General features: G+C 47.0%; 6 protein-coding genes across 9 annotated transcripts; 4 read left to right on the top strand and 2 right to left on the bottom strand.

Annotated features, from left to right (window-relative positions):
• The first annotated feature begins 2 nt into the window (after positions 1 to 2).
• On the top strand, positions 3 to 2,264 carry RPA1 (replication protein A 70). Its single transcript, XM_001358721.4, has 4 exons — positions 3 to 140; positions 208 to 452; positions 512 to 1,727; positions 1,787 to 2,264. The coding sequence occupies exons 1-4, from the start codon at positions 105 to 107 to the stop codon at positions 2,099 to 2,101; spliced, it is 1,812 nt and encodes a 603-aa protein (XP_001358758.3). The 5' UTR covers positions 3 to 104; the 3' UTR covers positions 2,102 to 2,264.
• On the bottom strand, positions 2,251 to 12,615 carry mtg (mind the gap). 3 transcript variants are annotated; one of them, XM_001358720.5, is made up of 8 exons: positions 12,527 to 12,615; positions 10,921 to 11,119; positions 5,200 to 5,322; positions 4,201 to 4,334; positions 3,723 to 4,130; positions 3,249 to 3,659; positions 3,029 to 3,184; positions 2,251 to 2,966 (listed from the first exon to the last, which is right to left on the bottom strand). In XM_001358720.5, exons 2-8 carry the CDS (start codon positions 10,961 to 10,963, stop codon positions 2,553 to 2,555), a joined length of 1,689 nt encoding a protein of 562 aa, XP_001358757.4. In that variant the 5' UTR covers positions 10,964 to 11,119; positions 12,527 to 12,615; the 3' UTR covers positions 2,251 to 2,552. The 3 variants fall into 3 exon arrangements, with proteins under 3 accessions (XP_001358757.4, XP_033233168.1, XP_015037367.2); XM_033377277.1 differs by having other exon boundaries at positions 12,523 to 12,601; XM_015181881.2 differs by lacking the exons at positions 5,200 to 5,322; positions 12,527 to 12,615 and having other exon boundaries at positions 10,921 to 11,252.
• A 176-nt stretch (positions 12,616 to 12,791) lies between these two features.
• Positions 12,792 to 14,727, top strand: LOC6897316 (prolyl 4-hydroxylase subunit alpha-2-like). Of its 2 annotated transcripts, XM_002137434.3 has the most exons (7): positions 12,793 to 12,979; positions 13,038 to 13,192; positions 13,249 to 13,372; positions 13,427 to 14,171; positions 14,228 to 14,287; positions 14,336 to 14,501; positions 14,553 to 14,727. In XM_002137434.3, the coding sequence occupies exons 1-7, from the start codon at positions 12,816 to 12,818 to the stop codon at positions 14,663 to 14,665; spliced, it is 1,527 nt and encodes a 508-aa protein (XP_002137470.3). In that variant the 5' UTR covers positions 12,793 to 12,815; the 3' UTR covers positions 14,666 to 14,727. The 2 variants fall into 2 exon arrangements, with proteins under 2 accessions (XP_033233169.1, XP_002137470.3); XM_033377278.1 differs by having other exon boundaries at positions 12,792 to 12,979; positions 14,336 to 14,727.
• Positions 14,728 to 14,731: 4 nt separating this feature from the next.
• Positions 14,732 to 16,509, top strand: LOC4801709 (prolyl 4-hydroxylase subunit alpha-2-like). Its single transcript, XM_001358719.5, has 5 exons — positions 14,732 to 14,981; positions 15,038 to 15,195; positions 15,246 to 16,120; positions 16,174 to 16,339; positions 16,398 to 16,509. Exons 1-5 carry the CDS (start codon positions 14,749 to 14,751, stop codon positions 16,481 to 16,483), a joined length of 1,518 nt encoding a protein of 505 aa, XP_001358756.5. The 5' UTR covers positions 14,732 to 14,748; the 3' UTR covers positions 16,484 to 16,509.
• On the bottom strand, positions 16,481 to 18,084 carry LOC4801708 (tether containing UBX domain for GLUT4). The gene has a single exon (XM_001358718.3). The coding sequence runs from the start codon at positions 17,980 to 17,982 to the stop codon at positions 16,561 to 16,563; it is 1,422 nt and encodes a 473-aa protein (XP_001358755.1). The 5' UTR covers positions 17,983 to 18,084; the 3' UTR covers positions 16,481 to 16,560.
• Positions 18,085 to 18,812: 728 nt separating this feature from the next.
• On the top strand, positions 18,813 to 21,648 carry Mccc1 (Methylcrotonoyl-CoA carboxylase 1). The gene is made up of 7 exons (XM_001358717.5): positions 18,813 to 18,968; positions 19,068 to 19,842; positions 19,902 to 20,408; positions 20,470 to 20,761; positions 20,824 to 21,011; positions 21,068 to 21,239; positions 21,300 to 21,648. The coding sequence occupies exons 1-7, from the start codon at positions 18,928 to 18,930 to the stop codon at positions 21,431 to 21,433; spliced, it is 2,109 nt and encodes a 702-aa protein (XP_001358754.5). The 5' UTR covers positions 18,813 to 18,927; the 3' UTR covers positions 21,434 to 21,648.
• The last annotated feature ends 815 nt before the right edge of the window (positions 21,649 to 22,463 follow it).

The raw sequence follows: 22,463 nt of genomic DNA, 5'->3' as shown, positions 1-22,463 counted from the left end.
TCCCAGCTCTTCCCGCCTCTTGTGGCTTCATTCAGTGTCCAGCCCTCGACGAATGTGCAGATTTTGTTGTGAAATTATTGCCAAATTATTATAAACAATTCAAAATGGGCTTTGCATCTTTGTCCTCGGGAGTTATTGCTGTGAGTACACCTGTCTTCAGTTGTAGACTTCATGTTTCAACGCTTTCATTTGATTTGTCTGGCACAGCGCATTATGAATGGCGATGATGTCGTGAAGCCGGTGCTTCAGATCCTGGCCATCAAGAAAATCAACAGCAATGCGGACGCGGAGCGTTATCGCATCTTGATTTCCGATGGGAAATACTTCAATAGCTATGCCATGCTGGCCAGCCAGCTGAACGAGATGCAGCACAAGGGACAGCTGGACGAGTTCACGATTGTGCAGCTGAACAAGTACGTCACCTCGATGGTGGGCAAAGACGGAGCTGGCAAGTAAGTGGAAGTCATTACAACTAATGCGAAGTCGAACTTAAACTAAATTAACGTTTCAGACGCGTCCTTATTATATCAGAATTAACAGTGCTCAATGCCGGCGCCGAGGTGAAGGAGAAAATTGGCGAGCCCGTCACATATGAAAATGCCGCCAAACAGGACAAGGTCGCCAAAGCGGCACCTCCTGTGGTTCCCAAAAAGGAAGTGACTCAGAGCAACAACAACAACAATAATAACATTACATTGAATGCCTCAATTGGCGCGGGAATGACCCATCCCATCTCCAGCCTAAGTCCCTACCAGAACAAGTGGGTGATCAAGGCGCGCGTCACCTCCAAAACAGGCATACGCACCTGGAGCAACCCCCGGGGAGAGGGCAAGTTGTTTAGCATGGATTTGATGGATGAATCGGGTGAAATTCGTGCCACAGCCTTCAAGGAGCAATGCGACAAATACTTTGATATGATTCAAGTCGATAGCGTTTACTTCTTCTCCAAGTGCCAACTGAAGCCGGCCAACAAACAGTTCTCGCAGCTGAACAATGCCTACGAGATGACCTTTACGGGCGAAACTGCCGTCCAGCTCTGCGAAGATGCGGACGATGGTGCCATTCCCGATATTAAATACAATTTGGTACCCATTTCCGAGGTGTCTGGCATGGAGAACAAGGCGGCTGTCGACACAATCGGTATCTGCAAAGAGGTCGGTGAACTGCAGGCCTTCACCTCGCGCACCACCAACAAGGAGTTCAAGAAGCGAGACCTCACCCTGGTGGACATGAGCAACTCGGCCATTAGCCTGACCCTTTGGGGCGATGATGCCGTCAACTTTGATGGCCACGTTCAGCCTGTTATCCTGGTAAAAGGCACACGCATCAATGAGTTTAATGGCGGCAAGAGCTTGAGTCTCGGCGGGGGCTCCATCATGAAGATAAATCCGGACATTCCAGAGGCCCACAAATTGCGCGGATGGTTCGATAATGGTGGCGGTGACAACGTTGCCAACATGGTGTCGGCCCGCACTGGCGGTGGCAGCTTCTCCACTGATTGGATGACCCTTAAGGATGCGCGGGCACGCAACCTTGGCTCCGGCGACAAGCCCGACTACTTCCAGTGCAAGGCAGTGGTGCATATCGTTAAGCAGGAGAATGCCTTCTACCGCGCCTGCCCCCAGGCGGACTGCAACAAAAAGGTTGTCGACGAGGGCAACGATCAGTATCGCTGCGAACGTTGCAATGCACTGTATCCCAACTTTAAATATCGTCTGCTTGTCAATGTGAGTAACTAGAAGAAGAGTCCCTAAAATTATCCAAATGATGATTTCTGTATCAACAGATGAGCGTGGGTGACTGGACCTCCAATCGTTGGGTCACCTGCTTCAACGAAACCGGCGAGCAGCTGCTCAAGCACACCTCCCAGGAGATTGGCGAGGCCCTCGAGAATGATCCAACCAAGGCTGAGGAAATTTTTTCAGCCCTTAACTTCACTTCGCACATCTTCAAACTGCGCTGCAAAAACGAGGTGTACGGCGACATGACCCGCAACAAGCTCACCGTGCAGTCCGTGGGGCCCCTCAACCACAAGGAGTACAATCGGCATCTGCTCAAGGAGCTGAAGGAGTTGACTGGCATTGGCAGCAGCTCCAACTGAATCTTTCCACTCTCGTAAGATACTATTGTTTAAATTATTTAAGATTCGTAGTTTGCATTGAAGTTATATATCTTTCAATTGGCAATTAAGCTGCAGGATGCAGGAGCATCTCCCCCATTTATTAAACCACAGAAAAGTCATAATGAACATTTATAAATTGAAACAAACAGAGTTTTTGTGTTGTAATAGCTGGGTAAATACATACAATAAATAAATAGTAATATGAATAACACTAGAGATAATCGACTTACGGGGCTAGGAAGAGGGAGGACTACAGGGGACTATGTCTAAGGAGGGACTGAACAGGATCTCCTCCTGTAGGAAATGTTGGACAGACTAAACAGAAAACCATTGGCTTAAGCGAGAGAGATAGAGAGATTTGACTATGACGCTCGATCGTTAACTCTTAACCTAGATCTCAGATAGCATTAGGGTGGAGAGACTCTTATTTCTAGTTGGACAGCTGCTGCTCCCCCTCCTCGGGCACCACATGCTCGTGGTCTGCCTTCGGCAGCTGCTGCTCCCGCTCCCGCTCAAGCTCTGCCTTTTTGGCCTGCTCCTGTCTGCGGGATACACCCTCCATGGACTCCCGCAATGAGTCTATATCCAGGGCATTCTCGTCCTTGTCGCCCTCCTGCTCCTTGCTCCGCTGGTTGTTGAACTTGGAGAAGTACGTGAGGGACTTCATCAGCTGGTAGCTCTTCGAGATGGGTATGTTCGAGTCGTAGATGCTGGCGCTGGAGCTGCAGTCCACATAGAACCACCAGTTGCACTTGAGGATGGTCTGATCGAAGAGCGTGTTCTCTGGACAGAGGAAGGACTTCCGCACCAAGCCATCATCGGTGAGGGCGCACACATGAAAGACCTGCAATAAAGTGGTTGGATTTTGAGCCGATTCAGAGATCTTCAGCTAAAAGAAAGCCTCACCATGCAGCCCAGATCGGTGTCTGCATAGAGGCCCGGAAAGTGCTTCTGCTTGGCGCAGGAGAAGCTCGTGGGCGGCAGATCCACCTTGGACTTGAAATTGTCATCGAAGTTCTTGTCGTAGCCCACAGGATAATATTCCTTGGGGGCATTCATGACCTGCAAACACAGAGAGATATGTCAATGGAATATAACTACAAGGATATGCTTTTCAATCCCCCACCTTGGACACCTTGTGCTCTGCCATCGACTTATTTGGTCGTGGAGTACTCGTTGTCGTTGTCGTCGTTGTGGTGGTCCTCACGGTGGAGGTGCGCATGAACTCCTCTCGCAGTTTGGCCGCCAACTGTGCCCTGTGCTCCGCCTTGAGCTGCTGCTCCCGCACATATATGGCATGCTTGATGGTCTCCACCGTGACATTGGCCGCCGCGGCCAGCTCCTCCACAGTCACATCCTTGAGGTCGAATTTGGGCTCCTCGAATTGCAGATAATTGGGATAGCTGGGCGGCGCCTGGCGTTGCTCCTTGGCCGCATTCGCTATGCGGGCAATGGACTCGGGCATGGCCTGGAAGACGGGCACTGCCACGGGCTGGGAGACCACTGGATTGTCCGCATGGAAAGTGCGATTCGAATGCTGATCCGCAACAATGTTCTATTGATTAGTGGAGCACTTAGAGGGGAAGGACTCTACACTCACCGGCTTATCCACGGCAAGGATCAGCTTATTGTTGACACTGACTCGCGGCTCCGTAGAGTCCACGGCCACGCGGCGTTCTGCTGTTGTCGGAGCCGGGTTCAAGGCCTGCTGCTGTTGCTGTTGCTGCTGCTGCTTCTGTGGTATCGGCCGGAAGGCGGGCACGCCCAGCGGCAGCGGACGGGCTTCGGTCATGAGCTGCGCCTGCTGTTGCTGTTGGTGAAGCTGCTGCTGCTGGTGCAGCAGCAATTGCTGTTGCAGTTGCTTCATCTTCTGCTGCTGCTGCTGGGCCTTGGCCGCTTGGAGGGCGCTCTGTTGGAGCTGCTGCAGCTGCAGATTGTAGGGCACGGGTCCGGTGGAGCGTGAGCTGATGCGTTTATCTGGCAGCGAGTGCTGTGCGCTTGGATTGGCCTAAGGACGACAGAAGGGATCATCAGCAGGGATTGGAGACCTTCAAGGTTCCATCTATTCCACTCCTCACCTGTTGCTGTGCCCCCGACAGCACTCCCACACTCTCAGGCGGTGGTCCATTCTTGTAGCTGATGGCACGCCGACGCTCGCCCTCCAGGTTCCCCAGCGACTCCGGAAAGCCCAGCTCATCGCCGAGACTGAAGCCTGAAAGAAACCATTAAAGGGTTAGGGCGGTGTCCGTGACGGAGCCAATCCCCCATCAATCACAGCAATCGTGTTGGCGATTTGGGATTGGGGGTTGGGCAATAATGTGTTAATTAATGACCTTTGTTTTTCCCTTCGAGCCGACAAGGGCTTTGTATCTAAATCTTAAATCTACACGGGTTTTATGTACAAAGAGCCTAAGTAGTGGGCTTTGATCCGATCATATAGGGGCGTGCATAGAGGGGGTTATCTATGGGAGATGGGAATCCTACGACTTTAGGGATTTATTCAAAAATACAGTGCATCTGGCGGTAGACTTGGGTTTGGAACAGATGGGGATATATTGGGGAATCTTTTAGAGCACCTTTTCTCTGGTCCGAGCTTCGGTTGCGGAAAATTTCCTTACAGTCTCTGCGCTCTGGCGGCAGTTCCCAAATGGGGCGTACCAATCGCTGGATCTATGGAGATGCATACCCACAATAGCAGCCCCTCCTCTACCCACGCCTCTGCCTGTGTGAACTACAGTTCACTCTTGTTATCGGTCTCGGTCTTGGTCTTGGTCTTCGTCTCGGTCTCCTCTCCACCGCCATATGCTCCACTTTAGCCATCTATTTGAGGCTGCCGCCGCTTCTACTACTACTGCTACTGCTGTTGCCACTGACATTGGCATTAATGCATTAATGACTTACTTAATCGCTGTTCGCGTCTCGTTTGGACCCCACCATCGATTACTTGACCAATTAGGTGCACTTGAACCCCCGAGAGAACAGTACGTACACCTTCTATATGGCTGGTTAGGGATATACATGTAGATATATACAGGGTATTCTAGGGTTAGGATGGGTTTGATAGAGTAGAGATTTACCTAAACCGAAATGGGCCTTTAGGCCACCCAAATTTCGTACACGAAACAGTCCAGACTTTTTGAAGTTACAATCGAGTATGAAACCAAAATCGGACGCTAAAACGCACGTCCCGCAAGCCAATCCTATAAATAAAAAATAGAAAAAAAAGCACACACAGAATAGGAGATAGTTCTCGTTCATATAATACATAAGAAGTAAATGTTAGTTTGGGGTTTAGTACAATGAAATGTGGAGAGAGAGAGAGCACAAGGGGATTATAGTGTTTTTCGGGTGTGGGTGTTTTTTCTTTCTTTTGGGATAGGATGAATAGGATACGTTTCTGTGTTGTTTTTTCTCTATGTAGCATACAATCCGCAACCAAAAAGAATTATATAACAATTAATGTAATGGATAAGACCACATTTCCTTTGGGAGTATATTTATAAGTTCAGATTATAATATTCAGATCGCCACCAACCCACCGGTGACAATGTTGCGTACGCTGTCCGTGCAGCGAAACGGTGAGAGAAATAGGCACGATCAGCAACATCATGAGCTTGACCATATACAAGGCTGTTTAAGAAGCTCCTGGAGGATGTTGCTCAATATACTATATGTATTTATGTAAGTCAGTAGGTCTTTGTAAGTCCCTTATCTATGATCACAAGACCGAATAGAGACCATTCCTTATGAAGTGTTTAACCCTTGCGGTTGGACAGGAGTAAAAGACTTTGATTTGGTCCAAAAAGTTAAGAACCCCTAAGAATATATACTAGAACATTTTTCACTGCTGTCCATGGACACAAACACGCTTCGAAACACTGTGAATGTATGGCATGCTCTTTAAAAATGTATCCGCTCGCTTATGGGAAACTTACAGCGCGAGCCAGCAGGCCTCAGTGGAACTATGGTGTTGATGATTTCTTGCCTTGGATTAAATATAAGGTGGAGTCACCATTCAGACCAGACCCAGACCCCCCTGTCCCGTATGTGGGCAAAGTGGTTGGCATAAATGAATTTTACATTTTATGGCAAATTTTTTAATGAAAATCAGCTCAAAGTCTCTGTGATTTATCCCGCATCGAATCAAATGGCGTGGCTGATGTTTTGATGGATGGGTTAGGGTTAGGGGAAACAGCAAACAGCAAACAGACCGCTAAAGCTGTTTATTTCTTACATATCTGAGATGGTGGAAGAAGCCAAGGCATACGATGCGTACGATGAGTATCTGCCATCTGCCACACAAAGAAGGTGTGACCACAGAATGACCCAAATCCAAGTGATGACCCAATCCGAACCCAAACGAACCGCAAGACAATAAAACCAGAGAAGAGTCATCTTCATCTTCATTCGCGTTCTGAAATGTAATCTTTTGACTATACCTTTGGCATAATCGATTAACGATGAATGCCGTGACTGAAGCCATTGTTATGCCACAAGCCGGCAATAACTACGCTTAAAACAATCGACTTGGATTGGTAATACTTCCTTATGGCAAGAGCACTAATACACCAGTTACAAAAGCACTTACCTGGGGGTTAACCAGAGCACTTTGGTGACCCGAACACACACACACATGGAAGAAGCAACCTCAATTCGAGCTCCGTTCGCGTCTCCGTCGTCGGGGTTCAAATTAAATTGTTAGCATGTCAAGTGGGACATGTAATACGTGTTTCAAATGTGTTCAGTTCTTTCAAAATGTGGACCCCAATTTTATGGACTTTGATTGTCTGTCGCTTCATCCATATGCATAGAGATGGAGGCACTCGAAATGTATGCTCGTTATGGTTATGGGGACGGAGTTTGAACCGTTGAAAGTCTGAAACCGATTCTAAGACTAATGGATAATGGCCGCTCCATTAAGTGCGCCGGCCAATTGTGGCAATCGCTGGGTGCCTATTGCTATAGCTACAGCTGTGGCTGTGGCTTTGGGTTCAAGGAAAATCTTAATGGGGTGCCAGGCGCATGGACAAGGTAATCATTCGCCTAGGAGATCAAAGTGTTACCACCTCTCAGACATGTACATACAGATACAGTCTGTGGTGTGTGGTCACTTCCTCATCATCATCATTATGATGCGATCTCTCTCTCCCTCTGGCAACCGCAATTGAAAATTCATGCCAAATGTATCATAATTGATACTTTTACTCCAATCATCAATCAATTTGCATTGCGCATACGCATAAGCATACGACATGGTGGGCGATGCGAGTAGGTATTTTAATTATTTTATGCCCACAAATGTACAGCTAAATGGTAAAGGGAAACTCATGCACTTGGCCCCAGGAAAAAAGTAATATAGAAATTTGTTTAAAGATATATACTCGTATATGTTTCTGCAGCCGGGATACAGACGCACAGTCTGCCGCATTTTGCAGTTAGTCAGAGGAGGCATCTACCGACTGCCGACCGCTTTCACTCGTCGTCATCTTCTGTTGAATGGATCCGTCCGAGCCAAATGTTGTGTGTATGAAATTTTGTGTAGTTTATGACTGCTGGTGGCCATAGCCATCGGTTGTCCAAGTAGACAAATAGAAATTTAAACTAAACAAATAATGAGGCATAAATATGCAGTCCAGCCCCAGCCCCAGCAACAGCCAGAGCCACAGCCACAGCCACAGCCGGTATATCAACCATTGACCACTGCTCTCCATCAAATATTTAGTTACTTTTCACCAAGAGACGACTCCTCCTGCTCCCTGGATGGCGTCTAGTTAGCACCTCCCTCTCGCAGAGCCGGAAAGTGGGTCACAAAACATTGATATTAATTGCTCGCCCAGAGTCGGAGGCTGAAACAGAAACAGAAACCGAAACTGGCTCTGACGCGGTCTCCGACTCGCGTGTTTCTGTATCTGAGGCGGCATTCAGCGTTAATTCAATTTGATGAACAAATGCAAATATCGTGTATAAATTATCACAGATCTACGCATAGATCTGCTGCTGCCTAGGAGGCCGAATATTCCATCCATTCATTGCCGGCCAAACCTTAACCCAGAGCAAACCTTTCAAGTGGGTTTCGTTTCCCTTTTTTATTATTTTTTGTATTAAAGAAGAAACTTAAACATTCCATTGTTCCATTGGTAAAATGTTTTACGGTCAATGTTTTTTTTATACACATATTTTGGTTTTGCTGAGATTGTGACTTAAGCGGAGAGGATGAAGGAGACGTGCCTACACGTGCCTTTCCCTTTTCTTGAAACTTTCCATTTCCAAGGCATTGACTGGCTTTGGGCTCTCATCGCAAAAGAACTACCTATAGCTTTTAAATAGAATTTTAATGTTATTTTGAGGCCTGAACCTGACCTTGCTTTGGATCATTTAATAGTCGTAAGGCGTAAGGTAGGGTAATCCAAATGAAACCATTATCATCGCACCACCAGCTTCAGGGGAGATTGTATTCGATTGTACGGCTGTGTGGACCCAACAAGTGTCTCAGCCTTAAGAGAGCGAAGGGGCGCACCGTAATTCCCCTTGTCAGTTAATTATGTTAATTGAACGATGGTCTTGACAGTGAGCGATAGACACGCCGGACAGTGGACAGCGGACAGCATACAAAAGGCGGCTTCAGCTGACAAAACTTTTGACAAAAGCCACTTCGAGACATCGAATTAAATTGCAATTTGAGAGCCACACACACACACACACACACACACTCTGACGTGTGGGCTAAAACAATAACAGCCAAAAGGTGTGCATCAGTGCAGGCATCTCGAAGGGAGCCTCAGCCCCCGAAGGTCTTACGTGAGCGTACAGCGTTGCGTGCTCCAAAGTGTAGGCCAAAAGACACACATGTGAAGATGTAACAATAGAAGTGTTAATAATGTTTTAATTTATTCCTAATTGCAGACAAAACGTAGCCTCTGCAGAGCAGATGGCATCTGTGCGAAAAGGGAAAGGAAAGGATAGTCACAGCATCTCTCAGCATCTCTTCTGTGGGAATACCAGCCGGAAGCGGTTGAGTGGTTGGTTCCTCCTCGGATGCATGCCTGCATGGCTCTCTGCCTTTCACTTTCTGCCGATGGCAGGCAACGCCTTCGAGAGGAGCCTTTTACTTATTGACCCATGCAATCATATGACAATGCAATTTCTTTCTTTTTTGTTGAGTATCTTTGGACCTGGACCTGGACCTGGGCATGGAACTGCGACTGGGCTTCACAGGTGCTCGCAGCGCCGAAAAAACAAATAAAAACAGTTGGCTAATTGCTGTGGCAAGTGCAAAAGCATTTGCAATAGTCGTATTTCGTATTTGCCTGACACACGAAGGCAGGGACATTCCGCATCCCAGAAGTATTGCGTAAAAGCATTGCCCTACGCCATGCCTCTGCGCCTCCACAAATATTTGGGTTATATAAAAATACATATGCAGAAACAGAAGACGCTCTGAAGATGCTTTCAAAATGCTGCGTCATTGACCAACAAAAATGTGAGACAGAAACCGAGACACAAAAGAGAAACATCTCTTTCCGACGGAGCTCAATGGCTGTTATTGTACGGGGTATTTGGTATATGGGGTATTGATGAATCATGGCTAGCGATTGCCCGCTAGCTGGCTTTTATGAAGCCATCAAGCCCGATTTGGGCAGGGCACTGGCGAATCAATACGTATTTTTAGCTGGGAGAGTCGTCACAGCTTCAGTTCCTGTCCCTGGCTCCGCGGTTCACTTCTTTGGCAGGCAAAAGGTCAGCAAAACATAAAGTTTATGCAAATTAGGCAATGAAAATTGCCGAAATTAACACCAAAAACCATGCCATGTGTGTGCACGGAACACCTTTAAGCTGTCGGTGGCTGCTGCTCTAGTTGGTCCGAGATGTGATATCTGAACTTGACCGATATTCTGACAGGCCAAAAACACCAGACCATGTCCATCGTGTATCGTTCATCGAATCCCCGACGGAAGCGAAGGTTAGGCGAGCATTATTTGTGTTTAATAGATTTTTAGCAAATTGATTAATGGGCCAACAGCAGCCATTTGCATTGGAGGCCACCAGGGGAGCACACTGGGAGAGCGATTGGGCTGTGTTCTTAATGAGTGGCACAGAAATTACTTCGCAACTTCAGGTCAAGAATACCCAATGACTAACCAAAAACCAATCCGGTTTCATACGCCGTCTCATTTGCAAGGTTTTGCATTAAGGCGCACAGAAGCCAAAAAAACCAAATATCAAAAACTGAAGCAAAAACCGAAGCCAAAGCCGAAGCCGAATCCGAATCCGTGTAAAAAGAGGCGCCAATAAACTGCAACAAAGACGCCTTTATTTATATGTATGTAAAAACAGAGGCAAAACTTTGGACAATCTATCAAATATCTTGTTGCCTCTTTGTGGGCATAGCTTTGGGAGTTTTTGAATGGGGGGGAATGTCTCTTCCCAATTAAAAATGCGGCCAACAACCTGTTCCACAGCATTCGTTGGGATCTACTGCGATCTATGATTACGGCATACAGCCATGTGCCACACATGCCACACAAGCCATAAGCGGCTAACCAAAGACTAAAGACTTAAGACACAAACTTGCTTGAGGCCCGAAAAAAGAAATGAGTTTGTCGCTTAAGTCATTTGCTTGAACCGAATCAAATTAAATCCCAGCCAACACTCGACAGGCACCCGTGAAAAGCAATTTAAACATCCACCGAAAAGAAAAACCAAAACCACAACGGAAAAACAGCAATTAATAACGAAAAGCAAATGAACAGGGGGGGAAAAACAAGGGGACAAGAAAAAAAACACTGCACTTTACTCACTTGCCGCCTGCATGATCAGAAAGCCAATCACAAAGAAATTCATCTTTGCAGCTTTTTCAATGCCGGAATTTTGCTGGCGATTTTCGGTAGCGAGATGATTAGTTTGTTTGTGTACTTCGGCTGCGTAGAGCGTGTAATTTTCTTTTGATTTTCTTTATATTTTCCCCGCACACACACCCACACACATGCACACTGTGATCTGTTGGTTTGTGGAAAACGTAATAAACGTTTATTATTATTATTTTTATTATTACTGTTGAGGTTGGTTTGTTGTTGGGTTGGCGACCCTTGCTGCGGATCGGAAGTGCATAGTTGGTTTAATTAAATTTAATGAACTTATTGTTATTATCAATTATTTTTGTAGGCACGCGCGCTTGCGCATAAACGAAGGCAAAACGAAAAAAAAAAAACCCGAAGAAAAAGCACAAATACACATATAAAGCGGCAACGAAAAAGACACGCAAATGAGCGGGTAAACACTCTCTCTTTCCGTTTGCCGAACAAGAAGTAAAAGTGAAGAGGAGCTAGGCGGGGCGGGGCGGGAGGCGGAAGGCGGAACGAGACGACACGAGGCGGGCCGAGATGATGAGATACGGCGATAAGAGCCGCGCTCCTATGCGTAGGCAGAAGAGCCAAGATGTATAATCAATAAGGTGAGGCATTGCCAGGGATTGCTCATGTGAGATTTCACTATTTTATTTGACACAAATAGAACAAGACTATCACTGAATTACAGAGGCAAATACATGTACATATATCATATTCTGGATTGTAGAACCCTGAAAGTACGCCGCCTCTTATTCAAAGGAAAGACCATAGTGGCTAAGCAGTATTCCAGAATTGCCAGTGACCGAATAGGAAAACTTATAGCATTTAGCACATGTTCAGATATTATCGGACAGTGGTCTGGCAATCAGACTGGCTCCTTCATTGCTCTCTTGAGCATAACAACAACTTTCCAATTGCTATCACTCGCCGCTCGCTTGCTTCGACTCCGCATCGGATTGGATCGGTTTGGTTTGGTTTGTTGGTCAGCGCTCCATAATTTTCTCGGCTGTCTCTTGTTTGCTGGCTGGATGGCTGCTGCTGCTGCTGCCCCAAAGTATTGTCACTGTCAACAGCAGCGGCGGTGGCGCACATGCCAACTGCCAGCCACGCCCCCAAAAACTAAAACACTAACAATCCCCAACAGCAGCGAAAACGTTGGCACGTCCAACACGGCCGCGGCGGCAGCGAATGGCGGACGGCGGCGGGCGGTAGTTCTGCGTTTTGAAACCCGTAACGTAGAAAAACATAAAGAAACAACAAAGACCCATAGGTAAAAGTTGTTTTCGATATGCTTTAATTTCGTTAACTCGGCGGCGGCCTGTGTTAATTTTTCGACCCGAAATTAGCGCAATTCGAAATTCCCGCAAACACTTAGCACTGATTGAATTAAATCAATGGCAATCAAATCATTCACTTTGGATTGATGCACTTTTAATGGCACACAGATAGGTATTCTTTGCTGGTTTCGAGTGTTATAGCACTCGTATTGCCTTGGCAAGTTGTTTTAAATAAAATCTAGATTGGATTGGTTGCCAAAGCGAAACGATACGATACGAACTAGCAACGTACAACCAACGATTCACGATCGGCGCGAGGTGCAAAACTTGTTGCTTGAGCAGCGCTTGGCTCTTTTTGAATAAGCCAAGTTAACACACTCCAAATAACGATCACAGCCATTCGGCTCAATTTCGGGTTGCAATGATGAGCCAGCCGAAGAAACCAAACACAGCGTGCGCTGTTCAACACTGGCCCAACGGAGCTTTTTAACTTGAATGTTTAAGGTGCATAGCGAATCTTTAGTTTTCATGGCTCATTGAGGGATTTGTAGACGCATTTTGAATTGCCAGATGAGTGGATTCGGTCTTAAGATTGTGCTCTTTCTGCTGGCCCAAGCGGCGGCCCTTGGATTGGTGTGGAATCAGCTGGAACTGGAGCAAACGGAGCAGCTGCTGGTGGAAAATCTAAAGCAATATCTCTTGGAGCTAAGACAAAGGCATCAGATGATTAAAAAGTTAGTGGAACCAATATGTCTTCTAGATTTATATATAGATATCAGCTAATTAATGCAGGACGCTTCATCAATTGCGTGCGGAGAGCGGCAGAGATGGTGAATTCTTTGAAATACATTTGTCGGTGCCACAGCGGGCCATGGCATTAATCCGACGTCTCCATGAAGATTGGCCTAATTGGATGGTGTATCTCAATGCCACAGAAGGAGGAGAAGGTAAATATCCAGTCAGTACGTTTAGAGCTGGGATGAAGAGCATCCTTTTCTTGTAGGCCAAATCATAGTGGCTAAAGAACTCCGTCAAAGATTGCCCAAAAGAGAAGATCTCATCCAAGCAGCTAATGATGTTCATAAACTGCAAATTACTTACAATCTAAAGCCACATGACCAATATTTGTAAGTCATATCCCATAGATTGCATACATACGGTGTCTCATTTGTTCCCAACAGCCGCCCATTAAATTCAAGGGACTGTCTGGCACTGGGAACTTATCTAGCACATCAGAGGAACCACCAACATGCGGAGGAATGGCTGAAGTTATCCCTGAAGCTTTACAGAGCAGGCGAAACAAAGAATCGCACATCGTTTTACAAGGACGCCCAGTACAAGCATCTGTTGTATCATCTAGGAGTAACAAAGTACGCTCAAAACCCATCGGATGGATATGCCTTAAAGTTGATAGCCAAGGCGTATTCCCTGGCCCCTCACGATGAACAAATTGTAGACCACGCGGAGTATGTGCTGGAACAACGGCCCTATTTCGATGGATGCCGTGGTGCGTTTCCGACCAAATCCCATCACCACAGTCTCCACTGTCGGTACCACAACAAGGGGTCTGCTTTCTCGAGGCTGGCCCCATTGAAACTAGAGATATTTAGCCATGATCCCTATGTAGTGATCTACCATGATGTTCTATACGACGCGGAAATGCAAGGTTTGATCGATTCTACACGCCGCAGAATGAGCCGCTCCATGGTGCAGTACGAGATCCGTCAGATCGAGATTTCAGAGCAGCGCACCTCAAAGGAAGCTCCCTTCACGGAGAAGAATGATCCACAGCTGTTGAAACGCATCTACGATCGTCTCAAGGATATGACTGGCTGTAATATGTTGAGGTCCGAGCATCTTAGTATTCTTCTCTACGATCAGGGCGGGCATCATGATCCCCATGTGGATTACCATGATTTGTATTGGGTATGAGATGAATCTGTTTTTATCTTTTGTCCATTTTTATTTCAGTACTTTTGTAGCATCCGCAGGAGTACGAGTATCATCCTTTCGGAGATCGACAAGCCTCCGTTGTATTCTATGTGAGTAGATTCGGGTAATTTTCTTTTGATAACCTTTCCTATATTCAGCTAAACGATGTGGAAGATGGCGGCGAAACAGTTTTCCCCAAACTGCAATTGGTAATACCTCCTACGAAAGGATCTGCTTTGATGTGGCATAATCTAAGGCCATGGGGCGAAGGCGATCCTCGTACGCAGCATGCCTCTTGTCCAGTTCTTAGCGGCTACAAACAGGGTAAGGCTGCTATACTTTATCCTTCGGTTTTAACATTGCTTCCCTCTTTAGTGGCCATTCAGTGGATTCTTCAGGGAACTCGCGATTTAGTAACCGCCAAAGATGCTCTGAGTAAACGATTGAAAAGTCTACATTCTCATATGGGTCACGCTCCGCTGCAGTAGACCGTGACAAACTGTTTTGAAACACTAAAAATAAATGCACTAAAGAATATTCCCCACTCGAACTGAAGAATATCCCTCACTCTATGCTGGATAACGTTCGTGTAATGTGTACTTTAAGCGTATCCATCTTTATATCCATAAGCCTCTTTGCGTTTTGTTTAATCTGTGGAAATGCAATCACAAATACGGCTCACGAAAAGTCGTATGCCTGTTCGTCAGTGGCACTGATCAAGCTGCTGAGGGTCGAAGATGAGCTAATACGGAACCTTAAAAGCTACGTGGCCAAGTTGAAGTTTAAGCATCATCTAGTGCACCAGTCAGTGGAGGTAATTCTGTGGTATACATCCAAACTTAAGCCACAATTCCTTTCAGAGCATTGAGCAGCATGCGAGCGGGGGAAAGCCAAATGAAAGCGGACTACGAGGCATACCTGGGGAATCCCCTGAACAGCTTAGGGCTTATACACCGCCTGCATCGAGATTGGGAGCAATTGGTGCGTTACACATCAGAAGTGCAGGAGAATGAAAGAGGTAAGAGACCAAAAGCAAATCCATAAATGAAAGGGTATGTTGTATTTTAGAGCACATAAAGCATGCACATCGTATGCGAATGCTTCTGCCCAGTACCTTGGACATGGAAGAGGCCTGTCGTGGCATCGATAACTTAGTGAGCTTCTACGAACTGCAGCCGGAAGACTTAGCCGATGGCACTCTAGTCGCTGGAGACTCGCAGCCCGCCACCGCCTTGTCTCCACCGGACTGCCATGCCTTGGGAAATTTTTGCAGAACCGATCGGAATAATAGGAGGGCTGAGGCTTGGTTCACCGCCTCATTGAAAAGATACAACGAGGAAAGACTTGAGTATTCGGCCTTTGGGTTCAGCCGGCAAACAATCCACAACTCCTGGGGCGTACTGCTCATGAAGAGCCAGCAAGAAACTGCCGCCGTGGCACACATAAGCAATTATATTAAAGAGCAATATAGTGCAAAAATTACGTATAAGCGGGGCTGCAATGGCGTCTTCAGAGCTCCATCCTATTTGCACTGTAGCTACAACAGCACCACGACAGCCTTTGCGCGCATTGCACCACTGAAGATGGAGGAGCTAAGCCACGACCCGTACATGGTGCTCTTCCACGATGTTGTCTACGAGAGCGAAATCGATTTTCTGCTGAATGCCACACAGCTGAAGGCATCTCTGGTGGGTCAGTATCAGTACTCCCCTGTTCGGACGTCAAAGGAACAGCATTTCGTTGAATATAACGATACAGCAGTGGTCAAGACTCTCCACCGTCGGCTAAACGACATGACCGGCCTGGATATGATTGAAAGCGATGCTCTGACGCTAATCAACTATGGCATGGGCGGCCACTATGACGTGCATTACGATAGCCACAACTACAGCGAGGCGAATCGACTCATCTTAGGCGACCGCATAGCCACTGTCCTCTTTTATGTGAGTCCTCGCTCAGTGCTGGCATCTGTCTAGTAAAAATCTCCCATTTATAGGTGGGCGAAGTGGACTCTGGCGGTGCCACAACATTTCCCTACATCAATGTGTCTGTCACGCCCAAGAAGGGATCCGCTGTCTTATGGTACAACTTGGACAATGCTGGCCAAATGAATCCCAAAGCAATACACGCCGGGTGCCCAGTGATCGTTGGCTCCAAATACGGTAGGACACAATAATTAAAGACTGACTGTCTCTCCATTGACAGTGTCTCCTGTTTCAGTGCTTACCAAATGGATCAACGAAATACCGCAGTTGTTCCTCGCACCATGCGTAAGGAACGACACATTCAGACTAAAATCTAGATAGAAATAAAGCGGATTCATTTAATATCACGCAGAATGTTTGCTTATAGCAGTTTGTATCTGTTGTTAACGTTGATTGAACTATGAACTAGCGCTGACCGTGGCCCGTGTGCAGCGGTACTTCTGCACGGCATAGTGTGCGCCCTCCTCGGAGGTCAGTTGATCCACGAACTTCTCCAGCACAAAACGATTATTCTCCGAATTCAGCGAGTCCTTGAGGAAGCCAAAGTGCACCACTGCATTGGGTACACAGTTGAGTTCCAGCAGCGTCTCGCTCGACGGCAGCACCTTCTTCGGTGGTATGGTAAAGATATTGAACTTCTCGCTGGGATTGACCAGGAACTCTCGCACAAAGTCCTCCACCTTGGCCATCGTTTCGTGGGGCTTAAATATCCCCTGGAGCACGAAGCGATCGGGGAACTGAATGCGCAGCACACAGTCCTTGTATTGATTCAATTTGGCCAGCATGGCCTTCTGGCGCTCCAGCTCGCGTAGCTTGGCTGTCAAAAGCGGAGCATCGTCATCGCCCGCGGAAGTACGCTTCAGGTCGCGCAGCACCATTTTGAGATCGTTCACTGTCAAGTCGAAGAACGAGTCTGGCAGCTCATCGGTTTGCTTATGGGTGGCATCCAGGGAGAAGAGCACAGCCTGGCGAGGTCCAATCACGTTCACCACCGGCGGGGCGCGTCCTGGACTATCATCAGCATCATTCTCCATCTGCATCGGCTTTGCTTCAGCGTTATTCAACGAGTAGCCGGATCCACTGCCCCAATCATATTTGGGAGCCTCTGGCTGCTCATCCTTTTCGGGGGGCATTTCTTCATCATTCTGGGCATCTGAGTTTCCCTCTGGAGCAGTGCGTTTCAAGGACTTGATCATGTTGCTGGTTAGGGCAAAACCGCCGCCACCTGTCCCACTGGTGGTCGAGCGCGAGGTGCTGGGCTGCGCGTCGTCATCCTTTGGCTTGGGTTGTACCTCCGGCGGCTTGTACACATTGGCCTGGGTCTTCAGTTCCTCTGGCTTCTTGTCAACCAATCGCATCATGGCACGTCCCTCCAGTATGCCCAGCGACTTGAGCGTCGTCTGCTCCATATTCTTCTGTCCAATCACCTCACTGCGCATATAGATGATGATAGGACTGTCGAAGGTCTTCACCTGGCTACCACACAGTTTCTGGACTACCTGCCAGACAGTATCGTTGGGGGCGAACTCGCCCTGCTCACGGGATCCGTCACTCAGCTGAATGCAGACCACAACGTTGCTCACGGTGCGACGCTTCTCCGTGGGCTCCATTTCCAGCACGCAATTGTTGGGCAAGCCGCTGAAACGGAACTGTTGCGTGAGGGACACGTCCTTGTTGTGGAACTTCAGACAGTGCTCCTCGCTGTCGTAGCCATGCTTCGAGCAGACCGTCTCCAGGATCTCCAGCAGCGTCATGTTCGCCGTCACGCTCACATTTTGTCGCCTGCCGTTGGGCAGCAGGATTGTGACGCGCTTCTCCATAAGACCACAACTTGTTTTTTTTTCTATTGTTTTACTTGACGATTTTTAAACTAAATGCTAAAAAACTGCAGTATAATGCCGGTCGGAACTCAACTTAACCCCCTTAAGCCCCCTCTATTTAAACAGGTTAAGATCTTGGGTTCAACCAGGGAAAATAAGATCCATTCTGGCCGTCCTGTTTACAAAAAAAACTACGATATCTTTCACCTGAACTGTGCTTCAACTTTTCACGATTCATTATTTTTGTGGAGTGTTTTTTAATGTCCACTGGTCGGTAATGGGTTAATCGTTCTCTGTCTATGTTCGGAAATCATATTCTTTGATTTTGATATTCGGTTTATATTACCAGCAGGATATAGCACAGAACACAACAGTGGCTAAGCTTTTATTGGATTGTCTATAAAATTACATTGAAACAAAATTGGTCAACAAATATTATGCCTAATATTTGCTCATCCGCTATGAATATGGATATTTGTATACCCTATTTCGTTTAATTGATGCTAAAATTATGTTTTTCAAAGTGCTTTGAAACATTAATAGTGACGTTTTCTTCGATTTAAATGTTTTGTACCTATTCATTCCATTTGATTAGAGTGGTCTCTGTAAGGATACCACTAACTCCAATATCTCGTTAAGATGGCAGGGACTGACTAGTTTCAGGATTTTTTGAAGGATGGTATGACAACGATTTCCTTCACTATATCCTTTTCCCTAGGCTATGCAGAATGTTGCCCATCATTATACCAATTCCAAGAAAGCTAATACCTGAATCAAAAAAAGAAACTCGTGACACGTGCGCATCTCTATGAAGTCCATGGCGCTACCAACCTGTTATTTGCCCTTCGATCCCATAACGCGTTGTGATAACAAGATCTCGTTCGTGGAACCGCATTTAATTTAGAGAATTTAAACAGAGATCTGTTGCATTTAAGTAGAGAAACCATGTATGCGAGACTTTTGCGCAGCGTTGGCGCAAGTGCAAGGTATGCTCAAAACTCTCAGTGCCGCTGGGGTTCTCTTGAATCAACAGCTGGAACAGCTCGTGATTACATAAACATTGATATTTGTTGTTGTTCTAACAGGTGCTTTGCCACAGAAGCCAATGCCGCCGCCCCGAAAATACGGCCGATAAGCAAGATCCTGATATCCAATCGAGGAGAGATCGCCTGCCGTGTGATCCGCACTGCTCGAAAGCTGGGAGTTCGCACTGTGGCTGTGTTTTCCGACCCGGATGAGAAGAGCTTGCACACACAACTGGCTGATGAGGCGTATCGCGTGGGCGAGGCAGCCTCGTCTGCCTCGTACCTGCGTGGCGAGCACATCCTGGAGATTGCCAAGCGGTCCGGCGCCCAGGCGATTCATCCGGGCTATGGATTTCTCTCCGAATCGGTGGAGTTTGCCGAACAATGCCAGCGCGAAGGAGTCATCTTCATGGGTCCCCCAAGCTCTGCCATTCGTGACATGGGCATCAAGAGTACCAGCAAAGCGATAATGGCTGCCGCCGGAGTGCCCATTATCAATGGCTACCACGGCGAGGATCAGTCCGATGAGTGCCTGCAGGCAGAAGCCAAGATTATTGGCTTCCCGCTGATGATCAAGGCAGTGCGCGGCGGAGGAGGCAAGGGAATGCGAATTGCCGAGAAGCCAGAGGACTTTCTGACGGCCCTCAACTCGGCGCGCAACGAATCGCAAAAGTCCTTTGGCGACAGTTCTGTGCTCCTCGAGCGCTATGTCCGATCACCCCGTCATGTGGAGGTTCAGGTGTTCGCCGATCAGTATGGTGATGCAGTCTACCTCTGGGAGCGGGACTGCTCTGTGCAGCGACGCCATCAGAAGATCATTGAAGAGGCACCAGCGGTAAGTCAGCCGGGAAGTATTCAATAGGATAAATAATTGAATCCCTTCTTCTTCTGCAGCCTGGCCTGTCGGAGGAACTGCGTCGCGAGCTGGGCGAGGCCGCTGTGCGTGCTGCCAAGGCTGTGGGATATGTGGGAGCCGGAACTGTCGAATTTATTCTGGACAAGGAAGACCTCTCCTTCCACTTTATGGAGATGAACACCCGGCTTCAAGTGGAACATCCCATTTCCGAGATGATCACAGGCACTGACCTCGTCGAGTGGCAGATTCGCATTGCCGCCGGCGAGCCCTTGCCACTGAAGCAGTCCCAGATAACACGCAGCGGACACGCCTTCGAGGCCCGCATCTATGCTGAAAATCCGCGCGGTGGTTTCCTGCCAGGCGCCGGACCACTGCGTTACCTGTCCACGCCACAGACCAGTGCCGAGGTGCGCGTTGAAACCGGTGTCCGAGAGGGCGACGAGGTGTCCGTGCACTATGATCCCATGATTGCCAAACTGGTCGTCTGGGGAGAGAATCGCTCACAGGCTCTGAACTCACTGATTGCCCGACTGGGAGAGTACCATGTAAGTGGAAATAAAGGGAGACTACTCTACTCAAATATTGATAATTTAACCCATCTTCAAGATCTCCGGTCTGGATACGAATATCAACTTCCTGATCGATCTGGCCTCGCATCCTGAGTTCCAGCTGGCCAACGTCCACACGGGCTTTATCGAGCAGCACTTTGACACGCTCTTCCCACCGATTTCGATCAGCCAGCAGCAAGTGAGCCAAGCAGCGATTGCCTTGGTGTTCAATGAACTGCAGGCATCCGTCAGCAACAGCAGCGGCAGCCAGGATCCATTCGCCGCCACACCGAATGCTCGTCTTAACTATGCCTTGATCCGAAACTATAATCTAAAAGCCAATGACAAAGGTACGAAAAGTGTCTAGGAGGGTCCTCCAACAAGATAATATTCTGAATTCCTTTTCTTACAGTCCACTCGGTTGATGTCAAGTATAATGGAGAGGAGCTGCAGATACGCGTGGACAATGGTGCCTGGCAGGCGATCAAGGCTGAGAGAGTGCAGGATGTAGGACGTCTAAAGATTCGTGCCAATATAGACAGCAACATCTCCACTTATAATGCAAACATTGATGGGCCAACTGTGAGCTTGTTCCTCGAGGTAGGCTGCAAAAAACATAACCAGAGAAAAGCTTCTAACAATTTGTTTCATTAAAGAGTGGAAAACTGGACTTTGAGCTGGTTCAGCCAAAGTTCTTGAGCGCTCAGGTCGATCAGTTGGGAGCCGGAGGCTCCAGAGTGGTGGCCCCCATGCCCGGAGTGCTGGAGAAGGTGCTGGTTAAACCGGGCGATCAAGTCAAGAAAGGCGACAGCCTGGCTGTGCTTATCGGTACGTTAAATCATTCAGACTTTCGTTTGTTATTTGTTTAATTGCTGTTTTTTCTGGCAGCTATGAAAATGGAGCATATCTTGAAGGCTCCGAAGGATGCGACCATCAAATCAATTGGCGGCGCCGAAGGCGATAATGTGGCCAAGGGAGCGGCTGTGATTACCTTCGTGGATGAAGAGGTGGCCGCCAACTAGTGCTATTCCTGCGCTAACGTACCAGGGATTCTGTTGCATTTATCTACAAGTTTCTATCTTTTCTGTGTTCTTTGATGTCCGCCAATGCCTTAGGGGGATAACCATGTGTGCAATGCATTTATTAGAGTTAAGCATGGTCCATTTAATGGACTACTTTTGTTGTATGTTGTGTCCAATGGCATTTTAAATGTTTTCATTAAATAATAAACTATCAATCCAAAAACACTTTTTAGATCAATGGCACGGGTCAAGGCTTAACTCATACATTTGTAATTGTAAAATTCTTATTGATAAATTTAATAATTATAGATCTGATCGTCCATCTCCTGGACGGTGTCCCGGTGTCCTGATTGTTGTTTGTCGGGACTTAACTTAACTCTTTTTCTTCTGAATATTCTACTTACATGCTTTACGTTGTTTGTTTCGTCTGAATCAAATGATTTGGATCGACTTATCGGCTCAGGCGATTTTAATGTACCGAATATTTTGTGGTCTTCGTCTGATGATTCTTTTATGATGCAATAATTAAAGTGAACTCTTTATCTACGCTTCGAGCCAAACCGACTTTTTCCGGTAGGTTTGGGGCTTTAAAATTGTTCAATCAATTATCATATTTTGAAGGTTTTTTTTTACGTAGTCATATGTAAATTAAGCATCTACCATCTGTTTGCATTGAACTTTGCAATCAATCGATAACATTTCCTTACAAAGCCTGTACAAAATTAATGACTTGGGCATTGCTCTTGCACCCAATTTAAGCTTTCATTCCCATGTATCCACTATTTCGAATAAATCCAAAGGAGTCCATAGCCTTATCAAAAGAAGGTCTAAGCAATTCGTTGACCCTGTGTCTGGTCTCCCCACTGCCAAAAATGTAAAGATACTTATGTTCGAGTCTGTTGAAAAACAATTCCTGCTCTTTGCCCTCCGTGGAGTTAAATGCGACCCTTCTAGACAACTTCCTTCTTATGAAAGTTGACTGCGTCTCATTAAAATCTACTCTCTTAAAAGCCGTAGGATCTGTCATGCA

The sequence above is a fragment of the Drosophila pseudoobscura genome, chromosome 2, assembly GCF_009870125.1.
Source record: "Drosophila pseudoobscura strain MV-25-SWS-2005 chromosome 2, UCI_Dpse_MV25, whole genome shotgun sequence".
Taxonomy (NCBI): domain Eukaryota; kingdom Metazoa; phylum Arthropoda; class Insecta; order Diptera; family Drosophilidae; genus Drosophila; species Drosophila pseudoobscura.
Note: the sequence above shows the minus strand (reverse complement) of the source record. Positions and strands in the feature narration are given on the sequence as shown.